Raw genomic sequence first — 26,713 nt, 5'->3', positions numbered from 1 at the left:
GCACTAATTCCCTTGGTGATCTCAGCTTCATGACCTTAAATGCTATTTATATGCTGAGGACTCCCAAATTTATATCTCTACCCCAAACCATTCCCCTGCACAAGTTGAACCTGGATATCCAACTGACTACTCAACCTTTCTACTTAGATGACTAATAGGTATGTCAAAAAATGTCCCAAACAGAACTTCCAATCTCCCCATGTACCCTCTCTCCCCCAAAACTCCGGTTCTTCAATCACTCCTATTATCCTGATAAATGACAATTCTGTCCTTCCAGTTGCTCAGGTTTAAAACCACAGTCTTCTCTGTCTTTCTCTCTCGATTCAACCAAGTGCTCTGCAAATCCTTTCAATTCAACTTTTAAGATCTATCTAGAATCTGACCAGTTTTTACTCTTGTACTGGAACCACTCTGTCTGTACTGTTATCCTTTCTCCTTTGGATAAGGAGAAAACCTAAATGCTGTTTCTGCTCCTGTCTTCCACAGGCTATTTGCAACTAAAGAGCTAGAGGGAGCCTAAAGTCAGATCATATCACTTCTTCACTCAAAGCCCTCCAATGGTTTCCCATCTCACTCAAGAGGAAAAGTGAAAATCCTTGCAATGGTCTACATGGTCCTAAAGGATCTTGTTCCATGACCTTGATGACCCCATCTACTACTACACTCCTCCCACACCCACTTACTCTGAGCCACACTGGCCTCTTTGATATTGCTTGGACATGACTGGCTTGCCCCTACCTCAGTTTATTAGAACTTGCTATGCCCTATGCCCAAACACCTCCTTCAAGCTATTGCTCAAATGTCACCTTCACAGTTAGGCCTTCCCTGACCATCCTATTAAAATAACAATCCTCCTGGGCGCCTGGGTGGCTCTGTCGGTTAAGCGACTGCCTTCAGCTCAGGTCATGATCCCAGGGTCCTGGGATCAAGCCCCGCATCGGGTTCCCTGCTCGGCGGGAGGCCTGCTTCTCCCTCTCCCACTCCCCCTGCTTGTGTTCCTGCTCTCTGTCAAATAAATAAATAAAAATCTTTAAAAAAAAAAATAACAATCCTCCCTATCTCAATATGGCCTAGTCATTCTTTCCCTTATTTTGTTTCACTGTACCTATTGCCTCTGACATACTTTATGTTTTATTCATATGCTTCACTGTTCTCTCTTAACTAGAATGGTAAGCTTCATGAAGGCAGGGATTTTTGTTCCCTTTGCTCACTGCTACATACCCAATTGCTAGAATGGTGCATAGTAAGTGTTCAACAAATAATTGCTAAGTAGAATGAAATAAAGCACAAAACATAAAAATTTAAGGATCTCTTTAAACAAAAGACATAAACAAAGTGAAAAGACATAGCACAAATTACAAAAAAGATATCTACAGCACATAAAAGACAAAGGACATGTAAAGAACTCTTATGAATCAATAAGAAAAAGAAAACCCAATAAGAAGAATGGTCAAGGCATATGAATAAGCAATTCAAGATAAAACCAAACGAGTTAATGAACACAGAAAAGAGCTCAACTTCATTAATCAGGGCAATGAATATTAAACAATGACATACTTGACACATTTTTCTGTTGGAAGGGCAAAAAGGAGAAGGTCTGATAATATAAGTGAGATATAAATAGAACTCTCATCTATTCCTTGTTTTCATTTAAGATGATTTTATCAATTTAGAAATTAATTTGATAAAGAAACATTAGCAGGTGAATACAATCAGGAATTCTAATTTTAGGTATAAGATTCTAGAGACAGTCTAGCATATATGAATAAGGAGATACATATGAGATTGTGTTTTGTAGCTTTTGTAAGTCTGGAAACTGGAGAAAATCTATATGCTTGTCTAAAGAAAATGGATTAATTGTGATATATTATATGATGGAATACTATATAATAGTTGTACTAAATGAACTAGCAATACACATATTAATGTGGAATCTCAAAATCCTAAGTTGAACAAAAAAGTTATACAATTGTATGTATAATATATAAAGTTTCAAAACATATAAAACACCCCTATATGTCATCTGTGGATACAAATACATGTGCAATTTATATAAAAACACACATGGAAAGACAGATCACCACTGGGGAGGTTAGGGAATGGGATACAGGAAGTACAGAGGAGTCTTCAAATATATGTTATTTTTTCCAGTTAGGAAAAGTCACACTGAGTAGTGGATACGTGGGTATTTGTTACGATATTCTGACTTTGTTAGTATTTGTAATAGTTTATAATAAAAGGTACTAAAAAAGAAAGGTACTAGCAATCAGGTTACCTGATGTCTAGTTCTGACTCTGCTAATTCTCCTACTTAACCTTGGACTCTGTGGCTCTGGTTTTTTCATTTGCAAAGAAAGAGCTCACACACTTCCTGATTTCAAAACTTACTACAAAGCTATAGCAATCAAGACAGTGTGGTACTGGCATAACGATAGACATACAGATCAACAGGCTAGAACTGAGAGTTCAGAGATAAACCTTTACATTTATGGATGACTGATTTTTTTGACAATGGTGTGAACACAACTCAATGGAAAAAGAATTGTCTTTTCAAACAGTACAGGGATAACTGGATATATATCTACAAGCAAATGAATGACGGTGGATCCCAATCCCTCACACCATATATAAAAATGAATTTAAAACAGATCATAGAACTCAGAATGGATGATTTCTGGGGTCTTTCTTCCAGTAATAAAATTTATAATTATGTGAAAATAAAAAATTTATTCATTAAACTATTAATTCATTCCACAAACATTTACTACTTATCTACTATGAGGAAGTCATTATGCCATGTGTTGGACATATAAAGATGTACATTATAAAATTCTTTGAGGATTTCAGTCTAATGAGGAGAGAAAGTTCAAAATGATATAACAGCAGCACAGAGTTAAATATAGTATGGTTCTTATGGCCTCAACTCTACCTACATATGGATAACTCTTCCCAAATTCTAGACTCATACATTCAACTGTCTATGAAATCTCCACCTTAGTAGTGAATTACATTTATTCCTTCTCCTTCCTCACTCTTTTTTGTATTTCTTTTGGTGTTGGGGTGGGGTGCAGAGGGAGAGACACTTAAGCAGGCTCCATGCCCAGTACTGAACCTGACTTGGGGCTCGATCTCACGACTCTGAGATCATGACCTGAGCGAAAATCAAGAGTTGGACATTTTAAGATTTTTATTTATTTTTTTGACAGAGAGACAGCGAGAGAGGGAACACAAGCAGGGGGAGTGGGAAAGGGAGAAGCAGGCTTCCCTGCCGAGCAAGGAACCCGATGTGGGGCTCGATCCCAGGACCCTGGGATCATGACCTGAGCCGAAGGCAGACGCTAAATGGCTGAGCCACCCAGGTGCCCCAAGAGTTGGACATTTAACCAACTGAGCCACTCATGCTTTTCCTTCCTCACTCTTTAAGATCTAAGTAACAATAGGGTATACTTGTGACTGTGACATAAGTCCAACTGAAACATAATGATGATGTAAATGTGCTTTGGTATTTAATGATTTTGTAAAGTTAACATGGTGCCTATCTGGGTAACGGGGGGGGGGGGGGGCGGAGAACACTACCCTGTAATGAAAACACAGGAAGATTTTGGAGCAAAACATCTATTAAGTGGGATAAAGACCATAATAGCTTTGTGTCAGTTTGTGGGGGATGGGGTTGAGTTAAAAACAACTTTTCTAAGAGGCTTTTGAATTTTAGAATCCAAACAGAAGAGGGATTATCATCCTATATTCTCTACACTAAGATGTCCCCAATAAAATGTAATCACCCTATAATGATGAAGTTTGATTGATTCTATCTCTTCAATCTTCCCTCAAATCTTCTACCTCTCTCCATTATCATGGAAGATATATTTGAATTTGCCTATAGGCACCAACTACTTTTTTTTTACTTTATTGTATCTGCAGGAGTGAACAAAGTTGGAACTGAGTGGATGCTTGCTGAAAGAAAATGTGCGTTGCCTATAGGTCTCTTCACAGCTTCCCCGGGTCCCAGTGATCATAAAAGATAGCACAGCTTTCATATATCATTTCTTACAGAAGAAATGGTTGATGTACCACATGTGAAAGCAGGACTGGTTTTTCAGGTGGAAAAATTACCAAAAGAGCTACTAATTCAGGTTAAAGTTTCTAGGTGACAGGAATCTATGAAAGAGAATTGAAAAGTTGCTTCAGGGACAAATGGAGGGAAAAAATAGTCAACCTCCTGTTCAGGGTCTGAGCTAATCTCAGCTGTCACTCTGCCCATAATTCCTGCCTACTATTTATAAACTAAGACTCAATATAAATGTACTAGATGACAAAATGTTCCAAACAAAGTGCAAAATAAAATGACCTAAAGACCCCAAATTTTTCCAATAGGTAAAACTTGAAGTTTATGTTTCTTAAGTAGAATAAAGCTGCGCACACACACACAAAAGATAATGAAATAAAAGGCAAAGAATTTCTGAATAAAGAAAGCATCAAAGTGTTAAACTAAGCCACGATACTATAAAAAGAAAAATAATTTGAAAGACTAAGATGTAAAGAGTAAAAGAAGTCTAGGAACCACAGATAAAAAGTTATAAGGGAAAACAAAAAACAGGCAAAAAAAACAACAAAAAAACCCCCACATAAGAACCCACAAGCATGAGCTAAGAGCAAACATTAAATAATCCAGTAAAATAAGATGAAAAAAAGTATCCTTTGACAGATAAATGGATATGGTATATACACATACAATGGAATATTATTCAGCCATAAAGAGAATGAAGTTCTGATGTATTCTACAACATGGATGAACTTTGAAAACATGTTAAATGAAATAAGCCAAACACAGAAGGATAAATACCATATGATTACAATTACATGAATTAATCTAGAATAAGCAAATTCATAGACATAAAGTAGATTAAAGGTTACCAGGGACCTGGAAAAGGAGGCAGTGGGGAGTTATTGTTTGATGGATACATTTCTTTGGGTGATGACAGGGTTTTAAAAATAGTGGTGATGACTGTACAACATTGTCAATGTAATTAATGCCACTGATTTATATCCTTAAAAGTGGTTAAAATGGCCAATTTTATGTTATACACGTTTTACCACAATAAAAAAACTAAAAAGAAAAAAATCAGTATGCAACAAAACCATTTAAACCAGAAACTTAAATATTAAAACAAAATGGCAAATTATTGCAAATTATTGCAAAAGTATCACCCCCAAATGTAATTTAAGGAGCCTAAGGATCATAACAATTATATGGTAGGGAGGTATGTCAAAGTGGCAGCAGCATAAATAGATAGCTTAATCTCAAATAATAGGATGACCATATAATTTACCATCCTAATGAGGACATTTTTGAGAGGAAAGGGGACACTATTAATAATTACACAGGAATAACAGGTGTAGACTGGGACTGTCCCATGCAAATAGAATGTGTGGTGACTCTACATATAACGGCAATCAGGTCCTCAAGGTTGAGGTCAGGCCCATAGCTTGGGGTCTGGCCAAAGTACAACAGTCTGAAAGCATCTTCCTGAAGGACCCAAGTGGTCAAAAATGCAAAGCCTTTTTTCATTTTTTTTTTTTTTTAAACAAAGAATCAACACACAATTACATGGAATTACTCAAGTTTTCTAATTTGAGATTCATAAAACAATTAGCATATTATTAGATTTTGTTAAAAGCTATTATGGTATTCTAGGAAGTTTAGAAAGCTGAATTATACTTTGAAAGGTACTGGTAGGCATAAGGATTTCCTAAGGTGAATCATTTTTCATAAATATATATCTTTATATATTACAACTGTATAAATATATATGCATATATTCTTTTATACTTAAATTGAGCTACAATTGAGCCTTAACACTTTAAAAATCAAACTAGAATTACTGAGAAAATTAGTAACTGATCTCTTACCCATTCTTTATCTTTAAAATAAAATTAATCTTAATGACCTACAAATAGGTTAACTTAAAAAGTCCATACCTTACTTGAGAAGCTCCGACTTGGGATGTTTCTTGCTAACTCTGATATCGTGGGTTTATTCTGCAGACACTTGGTTAGGTGATATTTTTTCAATTTTATTCTATTGTAATAATGATCAGCGAAGTTACAGTGATTCAAGTGCTGTTTCTGCATGCATTTCCCAAGGTGAGGAATACTATACTTCAAAGCCTGGAGAAATAATTTGCTCTTCTGCTGCATGATATCAGAGTCCCTGGTTTACGCTCCCTTTGGGGCTGTCAGCACATGATTTCATAGGTAGGATTACACAGTAGTGGGTTCTCAGAGTATCTAAGATCCGCAGTTCTTATCCCTCCCCTTCAGGTTATGAATAACTGCAGACAGCTGATAACTCAGGTTAAAAATACCTGAAAACTTGTATAAGTTAAAGTTTCATTCAAATCATACTTCTCAGCAGACGTGACTTAAATGTCTCATTTGTAAAGTCAATCCTATCAGGCTCAGACTATGCAGCACTGATTCTGGTACACATGGGGCAAACTAAAAAATAACAAAACAAAAAACAAAAAACAAAAATAAAAATTTGCAAACATACAGACTTAATGAGGGCATCTCCAGAACTCTTGACGGCGTTAAAAGGCAAAATGGCTTTGACCTTACGAAATTCAGGACATATCTTTGGGAGGTATATGAAGGATAAACTGGAAAAGCCTACTTATTTAATAAAGGTAGAGGAGTGTTGAGTGTTTGCTTCGTGCCAGACACTTTTACATACTTTGTCTAATTTAAACTTCATAAGGACCTGATAGAGTAGCCATTATAACATTTATTTTACAGGTGAGCAAGCTGTGGCTCTGGGAGGTTTTGACAAGTGCCCTAGGTCACTTGGACAGAAAGTAGCAGAACAGAATGTCCAATCTGGTTTGGCTCCAAATCTTGGACGTAACAACAACTGGACTTAACGTGGAAAAGATATTTAGCTCTTTAGTTAAAACACATCACTTCAGGATGAACAAATATAATGTGAGGCCACCTCTGGTTTCTGTTGAACAGATGGTTCTTATTAACCCATCAAAGTAAGGCTAATAAGTACTTAAGAGAGACACCTGGGTTCAGGTCGTCACTCCGGCACTCACCACCTGTGCCTCAGTTTCTTCAGCTGCAAAACTGAGATAATGACACATTTACCTTATGGAGTTGTTGTGAGAATAAATTAGACAATTTATGTAAAGATCTTAATACAGTGCCTGGCACGTAGTGTGCACTCAATAAATGCTGGCTACTATTATTATAAGAGAAATCAAAGTGTCTTGCACACTCTTGCATGTCAGCATGAACGTCTTCCACAAAACGCCCCTCGGTATCAAAAGTACAATATTGCGTCAGATTTACTAGACATCTGATCCACTACGACGCCTCCGCCACCTCCACCCCCGAACCTCTTTCTGTGTCGCAGCAAAATAACGGGCGAGTGGGGTTAAGAGATCAGCAGCCAACACTAACCACCCCCAACCCCCGCCCGCCAAGGCCCTGTAACAGGGGACCGTAAAGACCTAAATCATTATATGCATGCCGGCAGCCTCAGCCCATCCATTTTCATCCGCAGGGAGAAGACAGTATGCAAGGCTAGGGATGGGGGTGGGGGTGGGGGAAACGAATGGGTGTTCCCGGGGGGACTCACTCGTTTTCTCGGTGCAACTCTCCACCCCAGAGATGAGGCGAACTGAGTGCAAGGAGGCTGGGAGTAGGGGGTGGCGGCAGTTTGTGCTACGCGGAGAAGGGACGCCACGCAAAAGCGAGGACCTGGGGACTGAGGCACGACTGGGTGAGGGGAAAATGGGGAGAACCCCTCCTGTACACAGTATGCCCCTCCATACGTACGCAAGTTGAAGGACAGTCGGCCGGGCTCTGCACACCGAAACGAGAGAGGGCAAGTCCGAGAACCAAAAGCTTTCAGGGAAGATGACTGCTGCTACCTCAGTCGCGTCCAGCCGAAGTCTGCGTTCTGCAATCCGCAGAACGACAACCTATCCAGAGCCGCCCAGAGCTGGTTTGCAGCACGCAGGTCTGCGTAACCCCAGTCAAGCACCAGCCCTAAGCAGATTTCGCCATGTTTATTGTGGTCATGAATGGCGTCTTCTCCTCCTGGGTTTTTTTAAACCCTGAAAGTTTTAAGGCTTTTCGTTCTTTTCTAGTCTTCTGGGCTCGAGAAGAGGCAGGGGACAAGGGGAAAAGAAGAGCCAGTGTCTCGCGAGTTCTGCCATAACTCCCTTACTTTTCGGCCCGCCCTCACTAAAGATGGCCACCAGCAAAAATGGTGCAATGACGCAAGCGGCGCTGTCCTGGTTGCCAAGGAGACGCGAATACCGGAAATGCGGAATTCGGGGAGGGTGCGCGCGCTAGGGCTGTCGGAGGGTGGTCCGGCTCACAGGTCCTGACTGGGAAGAAGTCGGCAGGTCCTGGCAGGGGAGAGCTGTGGCGGTGACAACTCGGGGTATAGGCGGCTTTAACGGGATGGAGTCCCGAGTCGCGGGCGCCCAGGCCGGCGAGGCTGAGCGAGCTGTGGGCGAAGGCCCAGCAGACGGCGGCGCCTCTCGGGGGCTTCAAGTCTCGGAGCCCTTGGGAGCCGCCCGGTGGAAGCTCCTGCGGCAGGTAAGGGATAGCCCACCCACCTCACCTTTGCATCTGGTCTCTTCCCTCGCAGGTACGCGGCGAGCGACCGGCCGCGACTCTCCTCTTGGCAGCTCTGGGAGTTCCCTCGTAGTTTTGCCGGGAGCCACCTGCGAAGCGCCCCCTTGCTTCTACTAAGGGTCCCACCGAAAGCGAGGAATTAGGGTGGGGCGGGGAGGGGGCAGCCAACGCTGAGTTCCTAGGAAACTCAGATGGAAGTAGATCTTCTTTTGGCTATTTGTCTGCATCCGGGGGACTTTTCTCTTTGCTCACCAATCCAATTGGTGGGACCGCCGCTCCCCATCCTATGCTGCTTCTCTTTCCTGCTTCTGTTTTACTTCTTTCCCCGAATTTCTTCTGCTTCTTATCTGCTAGCCTGAGTCTGGTTCAAAGTTTGGCCCCTTTCTTGGAGATCTGCGTGGTTGACTGTGTTGGGACTCTGACGTTGCACGTGCTGTCGGTACAACGGAGTGTGGAAGGTGTATCAAGAGCTGCTGCCTCTGTCTTTCGGTGGGATGTCAAGTTTTCATATTGATCTTGTAGTTTGAAGTGATCAGCGAGATTCTTGGTGTCCGAGGTGGACTAGTTCGGGTGTATTGGTTTGTTTAATGGCTGTTATTTTCTAGTACTTAAGAGTTGCTGCTGTTACTGTTGCTTCAGTTGTATGCAAGTTTGACAAATTTCTGATTTGACATCGTCGACCCTCTTTCCAAACTTCTCCCCCACCAAACTTCTTGAAGTAAAATCTGTTTATTGTTTTGCACACCAATGTTACGCCTCTGCTGAGGTTTCCTTCTGAAAACTTGACTCAAGAGGACACTTTACCTTTCTGACTTGTATTTTGAGAAGAATTTTCCAGCAGCGGCTACTTTATTTGAGATTTGTGTTTAGTATTTTGAGGGTTACTTTGTTTGCAGTTGTCTCCAGTCACCTTTTCATATGGTGTCATGACATAACTCAGTGGTCATTTCCTTGTGGATGCTTTGAAAGTCTTTCCAAAGCACTGATGATCTGGTTTTGTTATTAATGTTACAAAATTGTAGGGTAAGAAATGCAGGTCCTGATAGATCATTATCATAGGAACTTTCTACAGTGAAATAAACATCAGTTAAAGTTGAATTATCGATGTAGTCAATTAGGGCCTTAAATTAATCAATCAAATCTTACTGTGATGGTTTCAGTGATTCTTAAAATCTCATTGCGATGATTTCAGTGATTCTTACTATAGTAAGAATGCCAGTTGACCAGCACATATGTTCGTTCTGAGTTGCTGTCTACATCAGAACCAGGATAAGCTTTAGCTATGGCTGCCATTTGTACTCCCCACATGTTTTGACATTTAATGTTTTGGTACACGTGTGTACTCTGCTTAGAGTCTTATCTTCTTTCCTATTTGTTGAATGTTCATTTTTCAGAACTACATTTTAATGTCTTCTAGGAAGCCTCTCCTGACTGGGCTGAGTTAGACCCTCAGCTCACTCTACCAGTGAACCCCATATCATATTTTTTGATCATTTGATTAGAGTCCGTCTAACTTACTAGGATGGGAGTTCTCCCTGGGAAAAGATGATATTTTATTGATCTCCATCCTCTGCACGTTGCACAGTGCCTGGCTAGTTTTTGTTTTGTTTTGTTTTGTTTTTTAGCAGATATTGTTAAGTGTTGTGGAAAACCTGAGAGTAAGAACAGGCTTTAAGTGGCCCATAGTATCAAGTCCTCAGTGTATTGTATCAGTTAGCTGTTAATGAGTAACAAGCAACTACAACATTAAAATGGCATGCACCAGTGAGCATTTATTTTGTTTGTGCATCTGTGGGCCACCTGGGAATTGACTGACATAGGCTGTCATCAGCAGACTGGCTCTAATCCTTGGACCAGTTGGCCAACATATTCTCCTGGTGATGGCAGAGGTATAAGAGAGCAAGAGAGCAACCACCAAAACACATTTTAAGCCCTTGCTAACATCCTGTTGGCCAAAGTAAGATACTTGGCCAAGCTTAAAATCAAAGGGCAGAGAAGTATACTCTTTCCTTGAAGAGGGCAAGAAAGGAAGTGAATATTTTTCCATAATAAATTTAATCTACCATGTATATTAAACATTTGCAAGTACTTAGTAAATATGTCTCAAATGAACCATCCACATCTTGTGTGCACCCAGAACTGGAAAACCCAGGAATCTAAACAGTGATAGAGATATGCAGCTCTCTCTCATGGGACATCTTCATGATATCTACTTGTGTCTGCTTGTTTTCTTCTTCATAATTCTGTCATTCCCTTCCCCCACAGGGCTTCAATGCTATCTAACGGTCCTTCACTTTAACTGTTCAATATCTTTTTTGGTTTTGTAATTAACCTTTTTTTTTAAAGAAAAAACCCTGTTGACCTAGTTCATCATTTGATACCAGGTCACATGAAAAATTGCTGACTTTTGAGCCTAGTGCTCACTTTAATCAGATGAAGACTATGGATCAATATTGATAGAAGCTTTGGATAGTATTCTATTTTCCTCTTTGTTGGGTCTCATTACCTGATAGCAAAGATGGCTACTGGCAACTACAGGCTTTCATCATGCTCTCAACTAGTGATCCAGAAGAAATGACCCTTTTTCTCAACGCACAAATAATGTCCATTAAATGACTCTAATAGGCCAAGCTTGGACCAGTTGTTGGGTCCAGGAGAATGAGGCACTTTGGCTACCTGGGACATTAGCCCACCCTGTGGCAGGGAAGATAACAATCCCATCATTATTTCATAGGTTGAGGGAGGGGCAGTTCCCAAGAGGAGGGGAGGTAGGGGAGGTGAAAAAATATCATGACCATTACACACGTATTCACAAACACCTACAGAATGAATAATCTTACCTAGAGGTCTAATACTTGACTTAATCTGATTAAGGGAATATTTCACAGTATAATTTAAATTAAAACATGATGCCATATGTTTGAAACTATCAGTGCTGAAAGAGAGCATGATTCTTTGCCTTTTCGTAGCTCTCTGATGTTCAGCAAATTAACACCTCCTTGTTTCTTCTCTCATATAATTAGTATCTATCCCATAGGGTTGTTTGAAGATTTAGTGAAGAGTGTGGTAAGACATGCATTAATTCTTCCTTAGACATTTGGTGTAATTTGCTGATGAGCAATCTGGGTCTGGCGTTTTCTTTGGTAAGATTTTTATTTATGCATTGTATTTTTATTTTTATTTTTTAAATTAGTTTTAGAGGTAAAATTTAGCAATTCATTAGTTGCGTATAACACCCAGTGCTCATTACATCAAGTGCCCTCCTTAATGCCCATCACCCAATTATCCCTTCCCCCCACCCACCTATGCATTATATTTTTAAAATAGTTTAGCACTGTTCAGATTTTTTGTCTCTTCTTGTGTTGGTTTTGGTAGTTGTATTCTTCTAGGAACTTGTCCATTTCATCTAAATTTTCATAGTTTTTATAATATCCCTTTGCTATTTTTTAATGCCTGCTGGATCTATAGTGATCTTCCTGTGTCACATTCATATTTATATCTTCTCTCTTTTTTCTTCTTAGTGTTATCAAGGATTTGTCAGTTTTATTAATCTCTTCAAAGAACCAACTTTTGGTGTTTTAATCCTTCTAGCTATATTTTTGTTTTCTACTTTATTAATTTCTATTTTTTAGGGAGCTTAATTTGCTTATTTTTGTAATTTTTGCAGTGGATGCTTAGCTTACTGATTTTTAGCCTTTCCACAAGTTTTCCTCTAAGCGTGAATTTATCTGCATTTCATATGTCTTGAAATGTGTTTTTATTATTCAGTTCAAAATACTTTCAGATTTCCATTGGGTTTTCTTTCTTTTGGTTCATAAGTTATTTAGAAGTATATTGCTTTATTTCCAAATATATTTGGTGTTTTAGGTAACTTTTTAGTTATTTTTCATTTGATTATGACTATTAGGATGTTCTATATCTTCAAAAAAACTTTCTATTATGGGAAGTGTCAAACATATACAAAATTAGAGATAATAGTATAATAAGCACTCAGATATCCATAAACTTCAACAATTTTTAATTCCTGACCAACTTTATTTTATCTCTATTCTCTCATCACATCCTCCCATCTCAGATTATTTTGAAATGAATCTCAGATATATCATTTTTTCCTACAAATATTTCAGTTGTAGGAAATATATATATATTTTAAAATGTTTTTATTTTATTTTTAAATTTTTTTTAAAGATTTTATTTATTTATTTGACAGAGACAGAGATAGCGAGAGCAGGAACACAAGCAGGGCAGAGGGAGAGGGAGAAGCAGGCTTCCCGCTGAGCAGGGAGCCCAATGTGGGACTTGATCCCAGGACCCTGAGAACATGACCTGAGGCGAAGGCAGATGCTTAACGACTGAGCCACCCAGGCGCCCCTATATTTTAAAATGTTTTAATAAATAAAAAAACCCCATTAGTTTCTATTATACTTTATTCAGATTCAGAGCTCTAGAGTTTTTGCTTAACATCATTAATCTCACAGCTATATTTGTTTCTCCCATACTTAAAAACCCAGTTTTGAATGACCCCCAACAAAATTACTCATTTGATTTATCTTAAAACAGATACACATACACGCACTCATGAGACAGGCTCAGAACAATATACCTGCCCCTGCCTAGGTAGTAAGTTTTGAAATTCAGCTTTTACCCTCTAAGTCCACAGCTGTAAAAGGTGCTGCTCGTCTTCTTAGCTCTTTCTATTGGAATTGGATCAATGTCCCCACAAGGAAAGTGATTGCAAAAGCCAGGCTCACCTCTCTAGATTTATTTCCTTTTTAAGTTATTAGACTGGTAAATCTTTACTAGTTCTCTGCTTTGTTCTTTGTTCTCTGCTACCTTTAAATAACGTTTTAAGATATTCTGTCCAGGGACGCCTGGGTGGCTCAGGTGGTTAAGCATCTGACTCTTGGTTTCGGCTCAGGTCATAGTCTCAGGTCCTGGGATTGAGCCCCACGTCAGGCTCCACACTCAGCATAGAGTCTGCTTGTCCCTCTCCCTCTGCTCCTCCCCCTGCTCACTTTCTTTCTCTCTCTCCCTCCCACTCTGTCCCTCTCTCTCAAATAAATAAATAATAAAAAAATCTTAAAAAAATATATGTTCTGTCCATCTTCTCTAGTCGTCTGCAGTAAGAGGTTGGTCTACATTATCTAATCTGCTATTACTGGGAATGAAAGTCCCCTTACCGCTTAAACTTTGAACATCTGACATGTGTTTATATAATATGAACACAATATTTGTTTTTATTTCAAAGGTTCTGAAGCAAAAGCACCTGGATGATTGCCTGCGACATGTATCTGTAAGAAGATTTGAATCATTTAATCTGTTTTCAGTAACAGAAGCCAAAAAAAGGGTAAATGAAGAGGAAGTTGGTGCATGGGTCCGATATACAAGTGTCTTCTATCCTGAGTACAGTGTTTCTTTAAGGTAAACCATCACTCCAGTGACAATTTTTTTTTGAAGTATTTTTCTCTTGTAGAAAAAAAGCAGTCTAATAAGAATCTCATTATTCATTCTATTGAGTTTGCAGGTAATCTTGATCAGAACTTGGGTTTTGCAGCATTGTGTTAGGAAATCCTGCTGCTTTAACTGGGTTTTGTTGTAGTCTCAGAACTAAAGAAAAAAATTCTCAGGAATGTAGCAGCATTTGAGGACAAAGTGGCTTGCAAATCAAAAGGTTCTTTTAACCATTCTCTCATAGCATTTGACAAAAAACCCATTTCTTTTTGAGGAGGCAAGGAAGGCTGAAAGTGAACACAGAATTTTCCAGACTACTCTTCAAGTAGTAGTTATCTGAAAAATCAAGCTTTGGTATTTTTCCCATTCATGTTTTGTCATTTTCAGAATAGAATCATAAGAATAGGAGGAGAAAATTCAGCTGAAAACACTGATATTGTGAGAAGCATACAGACTGTTCTGGCTTTAAAAATCATTTAAAAACAGACAGGAGAGTTGCAAACTGAAGTAACAGGATACCATTTTTACTGAATTAATTTTCTCTCACAGTTATAGTCTAGCATATTGCAATATTACTGTAGGTGTTTGATTTTATAAAATCTTCCTTTTTTGACAAGATTTCACAATTTGAAAGGGAGGGAGGAGCACATTTACAGTAATTGTAAGAAGTGCAAAAAACATTTTAAGTGGAATGTGACTGAATAAGGTTTAGGTGAGGCGAAGAATAATTTTAAGAAAAAAAGTTTTCACAAAGGATGTCTATTTATAGTATATGTTTCTTGAACTATTTCGGTTTAAAGTATCTAAGCTTTAAAAGACATCATAAGGGGCGCCTGGGTGGCTCAGTTGGTTAAGCGACTGCCTTCGGCTCAGGTCATGATCCTGGAGTCCCAGGATCGAGTCCCGCATTGGGCTCCCTGCTCGGCAGGGAGTCTGCCTCTCCCTCTGACCTTCCTCCCTCTCATGCTCTCTGTCTCTCATTCTCTCTGTCTCAAATAAATAAATAAAATCTTAAAAAAAAAAATAAATAAAAGACATCATAATAGCTTAAAGTTTGGGATCTGGATAAAAATTGACGAGGGTGAGCAGAGAAGAACAATTAGGATCTGGTTTCATAACTATTGAAAACTCCAAAAAGAAGATAAAAACCTAGGGATTTGTGAGCTTGCCTGTATATTCATTATGAGATTCTGATTCGAATACCTCAACTGCCTCACATTCTGATGGAGATAGTTTCGTTATTCCTTAGAGAAGGAGGAAAAATGCATTACATGCTTACTATGTGCCCCCTACAGAGTGAGGTGTCTTGATGTATGCTAATTCATGTAATCTTTACAGTAACTCTGTAAAGTAGAAATGGAAGATGATTAAACAATTGGAAGATAGTATCTATAAGAAGATTAAAGAGAAGGAAGAACCGAGTGATCCAATAGCAGTCTTCAGGTGTAAAGTTCTAAAACTTACCCTCTACATCCACTGGTGACAAGATGCAGTAAGTGTAAAATGTGCCAAGAATAATTTCCTGACGTCTTTGAGGTCCTGGTAAGGGTTAGCTAGAGAGAATGTGACATCTTCTGTTCTTTAGAGTTTTCAAACCAGGACGTGGTTCTTTGGCAGATGACCCTGATGTAGCAGGAACCCAGGCTCCAATGTAAACTGAGACACCTTTCCAATGGCATGGTTCTTTGTGATATATCCATTTTTCAAAAAAAATAAACGCAAGTCTCTTTGTATAAATATGGCATTAAATCCTCATTTATGGAGAGAAGACAGGTGACCAAGCTAAAACATTGGCCACAATGGCTACCAAGATTTATTCTCTCTCTTTTTTTTTAAGATTTCATTTATTTATTTGACAGAGAGAGAGACAGAGAGAGAGAGAGCACGAGCAGGGGGAGCGGCAAGAAGAGGGAGAGGGAGAAGCAGGCTCCCCGAGGAGCAGGGACCCTGATGCGGGGCTCTATCCCAGGACTCTGGGATCATGACCTGAGCCGAAGGCAGTCACTTAACCAACTGAGCCACCCAGGCGCCCCAAGATTTATTCTCTTTTTTCAAACTAGTTTCTCTCCACATTAGTAGTGCAAAAATAACAATAGCTTACATGTATTCTAGAGCTAAACACTATCTTAGAATAATTTTGAAAAGATCATAACCACATTAATAAAGGCTGACCACTGAGTGACTACTATATGACAAGCACTGTTGTGAGTGGTTTACATGTATTAGTTTATTTAACCCACACAACTGTTTATGAGGTAAATACTGTTATTATCCTCATTTCACAGACGAGCAAAGTGAAACCCAGAGAGGTTAAATGACTTGATCGAGGTCACCTGGCCAATGATTGTACCTCTATTCAAACCCCAGTGGTCTGGTTCCACAGCCTGTACTTTTAAAAACTTTTATGTTGAAATAATTACAGAAGTTCAGGAAGTTGCAGAAATAGCACAGGGAGTTCACATACCCTTCACCTAGCTATCTCCATTGGTAACATTTTATATAATGACAGTCACTGTCTGCACTTTCAACTTCTGCACATGCTGTCTCTCCTGAGGCAATCATGTATCCACTTATTCATTTTACAGATGAAGGGATTGAGGCCCAGATAAACTAATTTCCTCATTGATTATTCTGAGCATTCTATTTCTTACTCCATAATTCTGTTACTGTATAGGAAATCACTGAAATTACTGCAATTGCTTAGGTAGGGGAGGATATCAGCCAAGAATAGTTCATTCCATTCCATTGCCAATTTTGTTCACATTGATTTCTTTTACCACTTCCTCTTGTTTTCTGTTATCTGCCCAACATGGATCTCCATTCTTGTTCATTTATTATCTCATATCTTTTCTCAACCCGCTTCCATGACATTTCTTTAGCTACCTTTATCTTCTTCAGTATTGTTTGAATTGTGAGCATTCTAGTTTAAAAAAATTACTTGCAGTAGCTAAAGGTAGTGGTTTAGAAGGTAGTTTTGGAATGGAGTACCATTATTTTCATCTACATTTTTTTTTTAAAAGATTTTATTTATTTATTTGAGAGAGAGAGAATGAGAGAGAGCATATGAGAAGGGGGAGGGTCAGAGGGAGAAGCAGACTCCCTGCAGAGCAGGGAGCCCGATGCGGGATTCGATCCAGGGACTCCAGGATCATGACCTGAGCCGAAGGCAGTCGCTTAACCAACTGAGCCACCCAGGCGCCCTCATCTACATTTTTTGAAGTTTGTTAAATCAACACTATGGATTGATTGAAAAAAAAGTGGTGAATAGTTTTAAATAAATTTAAATCAACAAATATTTAATGGTACCTTCTATACAGGTTAACAAAAAGAAATGTAAGATATATTATCCTCAAGGGTTTTAAATATGTGAAAAGTTAAGTAATAAAAATATTAAATAAGAAGGAAAGGTAAGCATCCATTCTCAGAACTCTCATTAGGCATGCATAACTAATTTCCAAAGGCGTGGAAGACGTCATACAAATTAGGAGTTTAGAGGTGAGAGTGATTTTCGGAAGGCCTTGAGGGGTTTAAACTGGATCTGGAAGTAGTTGGAACTTCTGAGGGAAAGGGAGAAGTCATTTCAGATGAGGGCAAAGGCACTAGAAAATAGCCAGGGGGAGAAAGTGCAAGGCAGAATCATTAGTGGCTCTTAAGAACCATCACAATCTCTAGGGGAACCGTGGTCAATACATGTTATATGACGGCTCTGCTTCTGGATTCTCGTAAAGGGCTGAGCATTTGAGAGGTTTTGATCCTCGGAGAGTAAAAATACCCCATTTTCACTTTCTCAGTTCTTATCATCTGACGTCACCTGCTCCAGTTCAACAGAGATGATGTATGTAATGATTAATACTTCTTATCAATATTTGTTTTATCCTTAAAATTTCCCTGTGTATTAATTTCTGTCTCTTTAAAGTTTTATTAGGCTTGAAATGAGTATCCTAAGAGGGTAATAACTAGATATTTGTGAATTCAAAGTACATAGTTGTATTTTGTTTGTATTATTGAAAGGTATATAAGCAGTGGCCTAAATTAAAACTTGGACCATTATTTTTTGTCAGCTTTGTATGATGATATTTAAAATGAAGGAATAGCAGGGAGAAGTAGGCAAGTGAGAGTAGAAAAATAAAATGAAGGAACAGAGAATTTCCCTTAGTGGCTTTTCATCAGAGGCAAAAGTTTGGACAAGGTAAAAGTTAGTTAGACAAAATCCCCAAGATGTGTTGTCTTCTGTGTATCTGAGGATAGTTGACTCTTTGTTCCTAAGTGAAGTACTGAAAGTTAGGAAATTAAAATCCAGGGTATGACTCCTACTTTATTCCTTGGCAAAGTCTTTCTGTCTTTCTGGTACTTTATTTTTATTTCTTAGAACCTTATAGAAGAGGTTCTTATAATTAGATAGATGTTTGTATAGAGAACATCCAGGAGATTTTTTTTTTTTATAAAGGTTTTATTTATTTATTTGACAGAGAGAGAGACAGCTAGAGAGGGAACACAAGCAGGGGGAGTGGGAGAGGGAGAAGCTGGCTGAGCAGGGAGCCCAATGTGGGGCTCCATCCCAGGACCCCGGGATCATGACCTGAGCCGAAGGCAGACGCTTAACGACTGAGCCACCCAGGCGCCTCCATCCAGGAGATGTTTAAAGCTCCCCCCCATCCTGCTGTTGTATAATCTGCAATTTGTTATAGTATTTTGTTATAAATAGTGTTTACTGTATCAGTGCTAGAAATTGTTTCCCACTCTCCAGATTTCAACTCAATTTCAGTGCAGTAAGACTTTGCATATTCTGGAAACTTTAAATACTTGCATTATATTTGGAACCATAGAAGTCCCAAGTTATTCATTGATAAATGTGTGTATGTCACAGGTGTAGAAAAAGCTGAGAGGCCTGAACTCTCCTCCTTTCTTTCAATAAGACTACTGTTGCCATGGTAATTGCTGGATTAGAAGCCTAGAGCTTTTAACTTTTGGCTTGTCCTGGGAGCTTAGAATGGGCAAGACATCAGGAATGACTTTGTCTTTGACTGTGGTGCATCTTTCTAGTACAACAGATGCACTACAGTCAGGTCACATATTGCTTCTCTAGGGAAAGGAAAACATAAAAGCTCCAACCCACTGAATTTAGGATGTACTCTGAGTGCTCATGAAATAACTAGCGATGGGACTGGTATGCTTATGAAATTAGATGTATGGCAGATTATCATTACATATGTGGTATATCATAGGTGCCCATTTAAAGTTTGGCAAGGCTGGCATCTGAGACAAATATGAATACTGAATTCATATTTAAAAAGTATAGTTTTAGGGGTTTCTGGGTGGCTCAGTCGGTTAAGCGTCTGACTCTTGATCTCAGATCAGGGTCTTGATCTCAGGTAAATCTCATGACTCAAGCTCCACATGGAGCCTACTTTAAAAAAAAAGTATAGTTTTAATGTTAGTAGTGATATTAACAGCAGAGGTGAGTATTAAAACAGCTTTTGTTCTCTTGCATTTTATTTTATATTTGAGAAGGAACTTTATAGAATCTTTCAAATATGATCCAGTGTATGCAGAAAATTAAAAGACTAATCCATTGAGTCATGTTTTCATAGAACTTAAATCATGGATATGGGCTAATAGAACTTAGTTTTTTAGCTTGTTTTAAACTCCAGTCACGATTGGTTATGTAGCTTGCTTACATATATATGTATGCATGTAACTGTCTTACTCTATCCTACTAGCTTCAGATGTACATCATAATGATTCAACATTTTTATACATTATGAAATGATCCCCATGATAAGTCTAGTTACCGTCTCTCACCATCCAAAGTTATTATTAACTATATTCCCTATGCAGTACATTACATCCCCATGACTTATTTATGTTTTATAACTGAAAGTTTTTTTTTTTTTTAAAGATTTTATTTATTTATTTGACAGAGAGAGACACAGCGACAGAGGGAACACAAGCAGGGGGAGTGGGAGAGGGAGAAGCAGGCTTCCTGCGGAGCAGGGAGCCCCACGCGGGGCTCGATCCCAGGACCCTGGGATCATGACCTGAGCCGAAGGCAGACGCTTAACTGAGCCACCCAGGTGCCCCAGTTTGTTTTTTTCTTAAAGATTTTATTTATTTATTTATTTTTGAGAGAGAGCAGAGTGTGTGAGTGGGGGGAGGGGCAGAGGGAGAGCGAGAGAATCTGAAGCCGACTCCATGCTGAGCTCAAAGCCTGATGCAGGGCGTGATCTCACGACCCTGAGATCATGACCTGAACCTAAATCAAGAGTCAGATGCTCAACTGACTGAGCCACTCAGGCACCCCAATAACGGGAAGTGTTGTACCTCTTAGTGCCCTTCACCTCGTTCACCCTCCTCCCCACCATAAACAACAGTTTGTTCCTGCATCTATGAGTCTGTTTTTGTTTTGTTTATTCAGTTTTGATTTGCAGTCCCCTGATGACTAATGATGTCCATCCTTTCATGTGCTTTCACTTGTATGTGAAATATATGGTATTTGTCTTTCTCTGTCTGATTTACTTCACTCTTTAGCCATTTATTTTTGAAAGACCTCCAAAGCATGTTGCATCTAGAATCAAACCTTTTCCTTCTGAAAACCTCTCTTCTTCTTCTAAAGCCTTTTAGGGCCCATTTTACTCTCTGGCTTTTCCTTTCTTTCTTTTTTTGGGGGGGGACCACTTTTCTTTTTAATCAAGATAAAATTCATATAACATTAAATTCACCATTCTAATTAACCGTTTTAAACTGAAATTCAATGGTTTTCAGTATATATTCATAATGTTGTGCAGTCTAATTCTAGAGATTTTTTTCACCCCATAAAAAAACCCCATACCCATTCGTAGTGATTCTCCATCTTCCTCCTCCCCCCCAAACCCTGGCAACCACTAATCTACTTTCTGTCTATATGGATTTGCCCATTTTGGACATTCCATATAAATACAATCATACAATATGTGGACTTTTATGTCTGGCTTCTTTCACTTAGAGTAATGTTTTTGATTCATCTGGGTTATAGCATGTATCATTATTTCATTCCTTTTTTATGGCTGAGTAATATTGTGTCATATGGATAATACCACATTTTGTTTATCCATTTATCAGTTGATGGACATTTGAGTTGTTTCCACTTCTTGGCTATTATGAATAATGCTACTATGAACATTCATATGTAAGTTTTTGTGTGACTGTGTAAGTTTTTAATTCTCTTAGGTATGTACCTAAGGGTGAAATTGCTGGGTCGTGTGGTAAATCTTTGTTTAACATTTTGAAGAATGGCCAAATTGTTTTCCACAATGGTTGCACCATTTTGCATTCCTACCAGGAGTATATCAGGGTTCCAGTTTTTCTCCATGTTTGCCAGCACTTGTTATTTTTCCTTTATTATTTTTATTTTAGCCATCCTCGGGGGATGAAGTGATATCTCACTGGTTTTGATTTGCAGTTCCCTGATTAATGATGTCCAATTTTTTGCCCATTTTAATTGGGTCATCTTTTTGTTGTTGAATCATGAAAGCTCTTTATATATTCTGGATACTAGACCTAGTGATTTGCACGTATTTTCTCCTATTCTGTGGGTTGTCTTTTCACTTCAATGATAGTGTCCTTTGATGGACAAAAGTTTTTAATTTTCATGACATTCAGCTTATCTAGTTTTTCTTTTTCTTTCTTTCTTTTTTTTTTTTTTGTGCTTTTTATATCATATTTAGCCCTGGCTTATTTTTAACCTCTAGTTCCAAACTCTTGCTATCTTTAGACTTTAGACTTTTCCTCTAGTAGCTTTTTTCCCCCTCTTCACATAATTATCTGCCCCAGTGACTTGCTCCTTAGTCCTCCTTACTCCATAGGCCATTCTTGGGAAAAGCTCAAAAGTCCTCAGTTCTAGGATAGCTTAAAGTGCTTGTGAAAAATAACTTACAATTTCTGTTGTTAGTGTGAGTGGGGGGTGAGGGGAAGAGCATAGGGAGAGGGAGAGGATTTTTTTTTTTAATTAACATATAAAGTGTATTATTAGTTCCAGAGGTCGGTGACTCATCATTTGCATGTAACACCCAGTGCTCATCACATCACGTGCCTCCTTAATACCCATCACCCAGTTACCCCATCCCCCTACCCGCCTCCCCTCCAGCAGCCCTCAATTTGTTTCCTATAGTTAAGAGTCTCTTATGGTTTGTCTCCCTCTCTGATTTCATCTTATTTTATTTTTCCCTCCCTTCCTGTATGATCCTCTGTTTTGTTTCTTAAATTCCACATATGAATGAAATCATATGATAATTGTCTTTCTCTCATTGACTTACTTCACTTAGCATAATTGAGGGAGAGAATCTTAAGCAGGCTCCACACTCAGCACAGAGCCTGACTTGGGGCTCGATTTCACGACCCTGAGATCATGACCTGAGCTGGAATCAAGAGTTGGACGCTTAACCGACTGAGATCCAGGTGCCCCAACAGATTTTTTTTTTTTAATCACCACTGGAAAAGTATCTCAAACCCTATGACCTATTAACATTTGGGCCCATTTGTATATGAAGAATAGCATCTTTTGTAAGTATTAATAAAATATCAGTAATCAAATTAGGTATTTCAGGGGTGGGCTGTCAAGTGAATAGAGATTAGAATTAAAAGGAGTGGAATTCAGGTTAGTGGGAAAAAGATAAAAAACAATTTGCCCCCCCCCCGACATTTAGAACCTTCTAATTGTGGATTGTGCAGACCTGAAGATTGGTTAGTTCTTTTTTTTTTTTCTTTTTAGAGATTTTATTTATTTATTTGAGAGAGAGAGAATGAGACAGAGAGAGCACATGAGAGGGGGGAGGGTCAGAGGGAGAAGCAGACTCCCTGCTGAGCAGGGAGCCCGATGCGGGACTCGATCCAGGGACTCCAGGATCATGACCTGAGCCGAAGGCAGTCGCTTAACCAACTGAGCCACCCAGGCGCCCTGGTTAGTTCTTTTTGACTGAAGTTCTGAATTTGTTGGGCTGGTATAGAGGAGATCTATTTATTGTTGGGTGTGGTTCTGGAGGTTGATGACTTATTTTTCTTTTGAGATTCTCAAAAGTAAGGTTTTGTTTTGTTGTCTTTAATAATCTACCTCACCTTTATATAGCTAAAACAACAATAAAAATTATTTACTAATACTTTAAAATGTACATTAATCATCAAAAATATCATTACATTAAATATTCTGAGAAATGTATTCTGTTATTTCTTTTCCTTCTCCCTCTAGTGGGCAGAAAATATTTTGAAAATGTAACAGGGAAGGGTTTATTTGTATTGGGTGGGTATATCACAATACACAGCCTCAGCTTTTAAAAAATTTAATAAATCTTAATATTTCAGAATCATTAAAGAAAATGCTTTATTTCTTTCTAGGCATAATAATGGATCTTTGAATGTTGAAGATGTTCTTACCAGCTTTGACAATACAGGCAATGTTTGTAAGTTATATGTTCCCTTTGTGGAACTAATTTTAGTGTTTTAAAAAGTGGATTTATAATTAGTGTTTTTCTCACTGATATTTATTATAATGATGTGTGTGCATAGGTGTGTGTGTGTAATATAAACTCTTACTGTTTTTAGCTGTGAGATAAGCTTCATATAAGATGGACCTACAAAGTGGGATAAGGCTATTTTTACACTTTGCAGTTGTGTGTGTGAGTGTGTGTGTGTGTGTGTGTGTGACAGAATGTAGGTCAGAAGGAACACTGGACTCTCCAGTACTATCCCTTTTGTTTCTTGTTTCCATTTTGACCTTCTCAGTTAATCCAACAGATCGGCTGTCTCTTTTTTCTTTGCTGTGTTTTAGGTACTTTCTTTTCCACTTCCTGCTTCTTCTCTTTTTTCACTATGGAATAAAACCAGAACGTTTGTTTTTCTTGCTGTTAATTCAATGCCAGAAGGTTTTTTGTTTTATGCAGAATTATACTATAGAACACATTGTCTTTTCATCTAAGCTTCTGATTGTTGTGATAGATTTCTCCATTGAGAGAATCATTTAAATAATTGTCATGCCATATGATGAAAGAAATCAGCCAAGAATATCTTTATATCACTGTGTTAAGCAATATACGATGATCAGAGCTGTGTATTTCTTCACGTGTGTTACTTAAGATATTTTTCTTAACATAGTGAATTATCAGTTTAATATGGCCTTTTTATTTTTATTTTATTTTTTAATATGACCTTTTTAAATGTAAAAATGGTACTCAATACTTTTTTTCCCAAAGGAAATTTCATAACTGTATTCTCTGAACTAAAATAACATACTTTGCTAACAGTACTACTTTATCAGATGCCCTCTAATTTTAGATCTGCATAGAATAATGTTCAGCGATACTTAGGCAATAATTTTGTTTTTATGTCCATATATGGCAAGCTTTTGATAATATATAAAAATAATTATATATTTTGTCACTAAGGAATCTATAAGTATCCCCAAATTACCCAAAAATATTTAAATAATATGGGTTTCTTTTTCATAGATAGTGACAAGTGCACCTTTTAGTTTCTACATGTTGGCACTTGCTGAATTCTTTCCCATTTAGGCATATCTCATTTTATTGGGGATTAGGGCTAGTGGTGGTTGAGGAGACATTCTCCTTTAGTTCTGGGGTAAGGTGAAATAACATTAAGTCAAGTTATGCATGTATAGTTTAGGAACATGATCCTAGAATGTTAAATGTGGAATTTTTGATTCAGTGATGTAAAAATCAAGCATTGTTTCCAGTGGCTCAGTATGAAATAGGGCCACTAGCTGGCAGCATTATGTAAAACAAAAATACATTCCTAAAGGTCTATGCTATTATTTTATACATGAATAACTATCTTGTCCTTCTCTGACATTTTTCTCATCAACTTGTTCCACCGTACCTTCATCCACCCCCAGTTGTTGCATTGACAAATAGAGAAATTGCATGCAAAAGGTATTTTTTCACTGATGTATTGTTTGGTGGGAAGGTTTGAGTCTTTGGAATGAGACTCATCTACATTTGAATCTTGGCTCTGAAATTCATCTTGAGCAATTTATATTATGTCAGTTTATATCAATTTATATTATTTCTTAGAACTGGATAGAATATATAGAAAGTGTATAACATATACTACATTCCTTATAGTTGACACTCAGTAAATGGAAGCTATTTATTAATTATTACTGGTGATGAGTGCCTCTAAAATGTCTTTCCATCTTTTTCTAATAATGAAGATAATATTATTAAGGTTGTTCTCATGTTTTAAAATAAGCTATTTTGATTGAACTAACAAAGCAGGAAAAAATAGATAAGATTACCAAAATAGTAATTTATTAAAATGTCTTGTCACAAATGTTGCATTAAGAACCTGAACATATTGCCAAATGATAGAAGTAGTGACAAAAATAAGACTTATTAGGGCGCCTGGGTGGCTCGGTTGGTTAAGCGACTGCCTTCGGCTCAGGTCATGATCCTGGAGTCCCGGGATCGAGTCCTGCATTGGGCTCCCTGCTCGGCAGGGAATCTGCTTCTCCCTCTGACCCTCCTCCCTCTCATGCTCTCTGTCTCTCATTCTCTCTCTCTCAAATAAATAAATAAATAAATCTTTAAAAAAAAAAAGACTTATTAAAACATATTGTTTAGTGTAACTTTTATATTATCCTCTTATTTTAAAAGAAAAAATCTATACTGATATTTTACTTACTGATAAATTGGTAAAATCCTGTTACAGTAGCATAAATATTGATTATAACTTTTATATAATCTTTGCCAAGGCTTAAAGTGATCAGTGACAGAAAAAGTGATTTATTGCTTGACGCCTCAAATGTTTTATTTTACACTAATAGTGGTATTAGGTTGAGTTTGTGAGTAGAAACCCCAGCAGAGGGCGCTACAATCATAATTCTGTCTCACAGTCCGATATAATTGGAATAAATAACCTGAAAAATAACGGTAAGTCTTCATCATGTAAACCTATGAAGATGTGTGCTTAAAAATTTCCATTTGATTTATTTCTCATATATTTATTTATTATTATTTTTTAAAGATTTTATTTATTTATTTATTTGTTAGAGAGGGAGAGCGTGGGCGAGAGAGAGTGAGTGAGAGCACAAGCAAGGGGAGCTGCAGGCGGAGGGAGAAACAGGCTCCCTGCTGAGCAAGGAGCCCGATGCGGGACTCGATCCCAGGGCACTGGGATCATGACCTGAGCTGAAGGCAGCCGCCCAACCGACTGAGCTACCCAGGCGTCCCTATTTCTCATATATTTACTATATTCAGCAATTCATCCATACAAAAAATAGATTTTCCTGAGTTATTTTTGAGTTAATTTTTTTTTGTCTTTTGTTTTAAATATAAGTTTAATTTTTATACTTCTGGCTTTAAATAAAGGAATACTTTTGGTCTTGTTAATCTTGATAGCAAGAGTTCTGTATAAGAATATCTATTCCAGGGGCTCTTGGGTGGCTCAGTCAGTTAAGCGTCTGCCCTTTGGCTCGCGTCATCATCTCAGGGTCCTGGGATCGAGCCCTGTGTTAGGCTCTTTGATCAGTGGGGAGTCTGCTTCTCCCTCTGCCCCTCCCCCTGCTTGTGCTCTCTCTCTATCAAATAGATAAATAAAATCTTTAAAAAAAAAAAAAAAGAATATTCTAA

At 38.1% G+C, this 26,713-nt stretch overlaps 2 protein-coding genes across 5 annotated transcripts in view; one reads left to right on the top strand and one right to left on the bottom strand.

Moving 5' to 3' along the window:
• The window catches only part of PREPL (prolyl endopeptidase like), a 55,210-nt gene extending 47,360 nt beyond the window's left edge, over positions 1–7,850 (bottom strand). For 3 of the 4 annotated variants that reach the window (XM_021701136.1, XM_044919130.1, XM_044919129.1), the window contains exon 1: positions 5,979–6,297. In XM_021701136.1, the coding sequence (XP_021556811.1) occupies positions 5,979–6,197 (219 nt within the window). In that variant the 5' untranslated portion in view covers positions 6,198–6,297. Of the gene's footprint in view, positions 1–5,978; positions 6,298–7,838 lie in introns of those variants that run through there. The other variant, XM_021701134.2, reaches the window with a different exon arrangement.
• Positions 7,851–8,321: 471 nt separating this feature from the next.
• The window catches only part of CAMKMT (calmodulin-lysine N-methyltransferase), a 382,577-nt gene continuing 364,185 nt past the window's right edge, over positions 8,322–26,713 (top strand). Inside the window, exons 1-3 of the mRNA XM_021701200.1 lie at positions 8,322–8,609; positions 13,897–14,069; positions 23,466–23,530. Coding sequence (XP_021556875.1) covers positions 8,472–8,609; positions 13,897–14,069; positions 23,466–23,530 — 376 coding nt within the window. The 5' untranslated portion in view covers positions 8,322–8,471. The remainder of the gene's footprint in view (positions 8,610–13,896; positions 14,070–23,465; positions 23,531–26,713) is intronic.

Source organism: Neomonachus schauinslandi, chromosome 10 (assembly GCF_002201575.2).
Source record: "Neomonachus schauinslandi chromosome 10, ASM220157v2, whole genome shotgun sequence".
Lineage (NCBI taxonomy): Eukaryota > Metazoa > Chordata > Mammalia > Carnivora > Phocidae > Neomonachus > Neomonachus schauinslandi.
Note: the sequence above shows the minus strand (reverse complement) of the source record. Positions and strands in the feature narration are given on the sequence as shown.